General features: G+C 42.0%; 1 protein-coding gene across 1 annotated transcript; it reads right to left on the minus strand.

Annotated features, from left to right (window-relative positions):
* Positions 1-297: 297 nt before the first annotated feature.
* Positions 298-5,118, minus strand: LOC133560895 (transcription factor Sox-19a-like). The gene is made up of 2 exons (XM_061913917.1): positions 4,105-5,118; positions 298-1,293 (listed from the first exon to the last, which is right to left on the minus strand). The coding sequence occupies exons 1-2, from the start codon at positions 4,758-4,760 to the stop codon at positions 1,020-1,022; spliced, it is 930 nt and encodes a 309-aa protein (XP_061769901.1). The 5' UTR covers positions 4,761-5,118; the 3' UTR covers positions 298-1,019.
* Between the last annotated feature and the right edge of the window lie 1,555 nt (positions 5,119-6,673).

Raw genomic sequence — 6,673 nt, forward strand, 5'->3', positions numbered from 1 at the left:
AAAAAAAAAAAAAAAATTATTGAAGCCTTTCAAGAATGTTTTGTAATGGAAAAGTCACCAAAAAATTGTTGGTCAGTTAAGTCATACATTTAAATTAGTATAATTAATAATTAATTCAATTATAAATTTCTATGAAATATGTACAAAGTTACATTTGAGTCGGTGAGGGGGCGACTTCCCCGAATGCAGCTGGGATAGTCTCCAGCCCACACCCCAGGAAAGGACAAGCGGTATAAAATGGATGTATGGATAAATGACCTCCAATTCTGTTCTTCAAATAAAAACACATTCAACATCTGAGATTACCTTCAACTAAATCATTTATAGACATGTTATCAAACATTCATCAAGTACAAATACATCTTCCAAAATGTAAACAAACATTACAATTGTATGGTTTTTACTTTTTATTAATAGTCATGAAAGCCATAAAGGTTTTTTTTTAATGCAAAAAAGGCTCTTATTATAAGAGCTTCAAAATGTGTACAATATTTACAAGAATGCTACATACAGTAACTATCTTTCTGTATTTATACACAGAATAGAAATCTATAAGGAAAAAATAGCAGGTTAATTTGATTTTAAAATGTAAACATTCACACATCAGTTTTTTTTCTGCTCCCTTTTCTTGAAAAAAAAAGTGTGTCGTTAGTAATGGATGCTTCCAGCTAAAAAACAACTTCCCGCTTAGGTCCACACAGGAGCCCTGGGCCACCTGCAAACCCCCCCTATTGGGCCCCAAACGGCCACAGAGAGCATTAATGCACTTCTAAAAACAAAACGGTGTCGGTATCAAACTAGGATTAAAAACATGTCGGTTCATTTATGTCAAAGAAGAAGAAAAGCCGTCTCCATGGGTGGCGTCATCCGTTTTGAGACATAACCAAAAGTGTTTTGTTATACAGGTTGGTCTCAAGACCCGCTCAGATTTGTCAGTCAAGAGTCGAATCGTGGGTCTAAAGAAAAAAAAAAACCTTAAAAAAAATATATATACACTTTCGGGGTGTGGGGCGCGGCTTCTAGATGTGAGTGAGTGGGACTGTCCCGCTGAGGTAGTGCTGCTGGACGCTGCCGTAGCCCCTCTGTGCCGCCGCCGCTGCAGCCGCCGCCGCAGGGTCACCTGTGTCGCCCCCTCCCGGGATGTACATGCTGATCATGTCCCGGAGGTCACCCTGCAGGGGGCCGCCCCGGTGGTGGGTGGGTGTCGGAGGCGAGTGGGAAACCGGTTCCGGTTTGACCATGGACATGGTGACTGGGCTGGGCTGCTGGGGACTGCTGGTATAAGACATCGGGCTGTAAGGGGCGGGAGGGGGGAAAAAAGGGGGCGGGCACATTTCAGACATATTGCAAAAAAACCCAGTCATTACAGCATAAACTTAAAACGGGCTTGTGAGGGGGAGGGGGCGGGGCGTCCAGGAGGGCAGTCACCCCGGGCCCCTGATATTTCTCAAATGTGTTCAGTGGTCTAAATAAGCATTTGTCCTCATAGAATAACTGGGGAGGCGTTTACCCCCCCGGGGCCCTAAAAAACAGGTATGGTGTTAAAATATCCGGGTGCTCCAAGTGGGGGTCCGGGCTTTATAGGTGGATATTCACTCTGGGTGACACGGGCACCAAATAAAAATAACATCAAATGTAAAAAGAGGTTTAGACGAGGGGGGCATTCACCTTCCTTAAGCATCAAAAGTATGGAGGGAGGAGTTCTATTTAAAAATAAGCAAAAAAAACTTTGAAAAAAATAGCTACTTATATATATATATATATATATATATATATATATATATATATAATAAAAATGGTACATACATGAAGGGTATAGGGTGACAGGGGTGACCACTACCTAAATGCCAAAAGTTTCAGACATAGAGGGGGGGTGGCAGCAATTCCAAAAGAAGGAAAAGTTTGTTTTTTTAATGGCACAATGTCAAGGAGTGGTTATGTGGCGAGGGGGCGGTCACCCCCTGGACCCGCAGTGTTGGGCTGCGGGCACAATTTTTCAAAAGTTTTTGAAATACATAAATAATATAAATTATTTATATACTGTATATACATATATTTAATTGCAGCTTTCCAGCTACCTTATCTATATTAGTAGTAGTGATACACCTGATAGTGTTTTGAAGTTAAATTGGTTGTATTCGGAGTAAATTATAGTATTTTTCTAAAATGTAATAGACAGCTCAAAACGAAAATATTGAATGGCATGTTTACTTAGCAAAATAGTTTTTGTTTTCAAATACATCCTATCGCATCAACTGCGTGATGTGGATCGTGAGCGTTGGCCCACACTTGGAAGACTTGAGAGCAGCGATGCATTGTGGGTAGAAAAGGGACCACACACACAGCCTGTGTGTCACCCTGATCAACATTCCAGACAGGAGAGCTTTGGGTTTGTGTGAGTGTCACTTTTTAGGACAACAGCGAGGCCTGTTCTTGGTTTTATTTTGATCTGAGTATATATATGTGAGCATGAGAAGTGTACATACACACACATACTTGGAAGTATACATTTTTGGCATTACAAACATATTTGAATAGTTTTATTCAAAGTGTAAGTCTAGAGCATTTCATCTATGTTATATTCATTTAGTGGGTGAGGATAAAATACAATTAAAGCGTAGAAGATTTTCAACATAAAACTAATTTGAATTAAAATATTAGACTATCTACAATACAAAAATATGTACAGGAACTTAAATATATATATTTTTTATATATTTTAGTTGACCGCAAATGTTTAGTTATGGATATGTTGAGTATTTGACCAAAAACACCTATAGTTTTTTTTCAAAGTAAATATATTCTTAAAATGTAATTTCAAGATTATATATATATATATATATATATATATATATACATATACATACACACACACTCTACACATGAAATGCATATTGTGTTAAATATATTTTATCTATTTTGATATGTATATAAAAAGCTTTAGAGCTTGTCAGTATATATATATACACACACACACACACACACACACACACACACACATATATATACATATATATAAATATATATATACATACATATACATATATATATATACACATACATACATACATATATACATATATACATACATACATACATACATACATACACGTACATATACATACATACATATATATTTTTTTTCCATCTATACTCCCTTTATTTACTTTTTAAATTGATCTCAACTCTGTACACTGTTGCTGGAATTTTATTTTTCCTGAAGGAACTCTCCTGAAGGAATCAATAAAGTACTGTGTGTGTGTGTGTGTGTATATATATATATATATATATACCTACATTATCATTGTTTTTTTTCAAAAACAATCATGGTTTCAAAAACTAAAAAAAACATATCAAATTAGTAGAAATATATATTCACAGAATTTAAGAATGTTTGTCGAAAGAAGAAAATACTGCAATTTTAACTACATTATCTATCATTGCTTTCTTTGTCTTAAGTCAGTCAAGACATTTCTAAAATCAATCTACAAATGGCAGCACAGCAGAAGTGCGTCACTGTCACTCCTCCCAAAATGTTTGACTAAATCCCGGATAAACATGAAAATTGTAGAGCGTTTTATATCGTATTTTATATGACAATTTAATTAAGTTTGTACGCCCTCTCAGGGGGACCGCCCCCACTAGCCCCTTCAATGTTCCAATTTTGGGCCTGGATTGTCAATTAGGGGACCACCCATCCCCCTTTTAAAAATACTTTTTTTTTTAGCATCCATATTGACTTGCACAGTTCCGCCTTGGAGATACTTTGACCACATTCACTTGCTGATGTCGGAGCATCAGGAGCATCTTGCTGAAGGATACTTTAGGCGTGGTCCCGGGGGGCTTTGGGGGACTGACCTCCAGGTGCTACCTGAGCCACGACTGCCCATTTACCAAAAAAGTTGTTTAAAAAGTTCAAAACATCATATCCCATTGGGGTTGAGTTTTATTTCTTGCCCTGATGTGGGATCGGTGTGGCTTGTGCAGCCCTTTGAGACACTCTTTAGGGTTATATACAGTAAAATAAACTTTGATTGATTGAAAAGAACCCATTGGGTCAGTCCCACTGCAATCAGGGGACCCTCTCGGTGTGCAAGCACCCACCTGTAGGAGTTGTTCCCGTTCATGTAGGTCTGCGCCGCCGTCATGGCAGGGGGGTACTGGAGGGCCGACAGGTCGTAGCGGTGCAGCTGCTGAGTGTAGCCCAGCGCCTCGCCCTGCATGCCGGCGTAACCTCCCGCGGGGCCCCATCCGTAGCTCTCCATCCTGGGGCTCACTCCTTGCCCCTGCGCCGCCGTCACCTGCTGGAGCAGGTTACCCGCGGACAGGGCCGGGTACTTGGGCATCTGGGCGTCGTGCTTCTTCAGCATGGGCTTGGTCTTGCGGCGAGGCTTGTACTTGTAGTCCGGGTACTCCTTCATGTGGACGGCGCGCAGCCGCTTGGCCTCGTCGATGAACGGCCGCTTCTCGGCGTCGCTAAGCAGCTTCCACTCCGCTCCCAGCCGCTTGCTGATTTCGGAATTGTGCATTTTGGGGTTCTCCTGAGCCATTTTGCGCCTCTGCCCCCTCGACCACACCATGAAGGCGTTCATGGGCCGCTTCACTTTGTCCATCGGGTCCACGACGCCGGCGGACTTGGAGCCCGGGTGAGAGACGCCATTCCCCGGGTTCATGTTGCCCGGGATGGGTGATATCCCCTGGGAGGAATGATGAACCTGCTGCACGTTGGGCTTTAACTCGTGCTCCATCATGCTATACATGTTCGAAAAAAGACTTGAAAACGTTGAATTATTTTTTTTTTTACAACAATTGTGATAACCTGGTGTTCCCGCAGCTGGAGCGGGAGCACCGGGTGATCCAAATGAGCTAATTAACAATTAATGTTCGAAGTCGTTCCTTTTGTCTTCTTTTTCCCCCACCCCTCGCTAAAAGTTCCTCCAAACCGAACGTGTTCGTTGTCGAACAAAAACAAAAACAGAAGGAGAAAGTTGAGTGGAGTCCTCAGTGGAAGTTGTTATTGTGCTGTGAAACACTTGTTGTGCAGCCCGCTCTCCTGTTCAAGCCTGGCTTCCCGCGCGACCAATCAGGGCGCGACTTGCTGGGCCGTGCGAGCCAATTAGAATGTGAATAGGGAGAAGGAGCCCTTAAAGGCCTACTGAAATGAGATGTTCTTATTTAAACGGGGATAGCAGCTCCATTGTATGTGTCATACTTGATCATTTTGCGATATTGCCATATTTTTGCTGAAAGGATTTAGTAGAAAACATCGACGATAAAGTTCGCAACTTTTGGTCGCTCATGAAAAAGCCTTGCCTTTACCGGAAGTAGCAGACGATGTGCGCGTGACGTCACTGGTCGTAGAGCTCCTCACATTGTTTACAATCATGGCCACCAGCAGCTAGAGCGATTCGGACCGAGAAAGCAACAATTTCCCCATTGATTTGAGCGAGGATGAAAGATTTGTGGATGAGGAAAGTGAGAGTGAAGGACTAGAAAAAAAGAAAAAAAAAGGCGAGGGCAGTGAGAGCGATTCAGATGTTATTCGACACATTTACTAGGATAATTTTGGAAAATCCCTTATCTGCAACTTTTGGTCGCTCATAAAAAAGCCTTGCCTTTACCGGAAGTAGCAGACGATGTGACGTCACTGGTCGTAGAGCTCCTCACATCCTCACATTGTTTACAATCATGGCCACCAGCAGCTAAAGCGATTCGGACCGAGAAAGCGACAATTTCCCCATTGATTTTAGCGAGGATGAAAGATTTGTGGATGAGGAAAGTGAGAGTGAAGGACTAGAAAAAAAGAAAAACAAGGCGAGGGCAGTGAGAGGGATTCAGATGTTATTAGACACATTTACTAGGATAATTTTGGAAAATCCCTTATCTGCAACTTTTGGTCGCTCATAAAAAAGCCTTGCCTTTACCGGAAGTAGCAGACGATGTGACGTCACTGGTCGTAGAGCTCCTCACATCCTCACATTGTTTACAATCCTGGCCACAAGCAGCAAGAGCAATTCGGACAGAGAAAACGACAATTTCCCCATTAATTTGAGCGAGGATGAAAGATTTGTGGATGAGGAAAGTGAGAGTGAAGGACTAGAAAAAAAAGGCGAGGGCAGTGAGAGCGATTCAGATGTTATTAGACACATTTACTAGGATAATTTTGGAAAATCCCTTATCTGCAACTTTTGGTCGCTCATAAAAAAGCCTTGCCTTTACCGGAAGACGCAGACGATGTGCGCGTGACGTCACTGGTCGTAGAGCTCCTCACATCCTCACATTGTTTACAATCATGGCCACCAGCAGCTAGAGCGATTCGGACCGAGAAAGCGACAATTTCCCCATTGATTTGAGGGAGGATGAAAGATTAGTGGATGAGGAAAGTGAGAGTGAAGGACTAGGAAAAAAAAGGCGAGGGCAGTGAGAGCGATTCAGATGTTATTAAGAGACATTTACTAGGATAATTTTGGAAAATCCCTTATCTGCAACTTTTGGTCGCTCATAAAAAAGCCTTGCCTTTACCGGAAGACGCAGACGATGTGCGCGTGACGTCACTGGTCGTAGAGCTCCTCACATCCTCACATTGTTTACAATCATGGCCACCAGCAGCTAGAGCGATTCGAACCGAGAAAGCGACAATTTCCCAATTAATTTGAGCGAGGATGAAAGATTT

This window comes from Nerophis ophidion, linkage group LG10 (assembly GCF_033978795.1).
Source record: "Nerophis ophidion isolate RoL-2023_Sa linkage group LG10, RoL_Noph_v1.0, whole genome shotgun sequence".
Lineage (NCBI taxonomy): Eukaryota > Metazoa > Chordata > Actinopteri > Syngnathiformes > Syngnathidae > Nerophis > Nerophis ophidion.

What these genes read in the sequence shown, in the direction of transcription:
- LOC133560895 (XM_061913917.1), bottom strand. Translation starts at nt 4,760, where the DNA reads ATGTATAGCATGATGGAGCACGAGTTAAAGCCCAACGTGCAGCAGGTT. An exon ending in AACGGGAACAACTCCTACAG is followed by an intron (nt 1,294 to 4,104) that starts GTGGGTGCTTGC and finishes CGCCCCTTACAG; the next exon opens with CCCGATGTCTTATACCAGCA.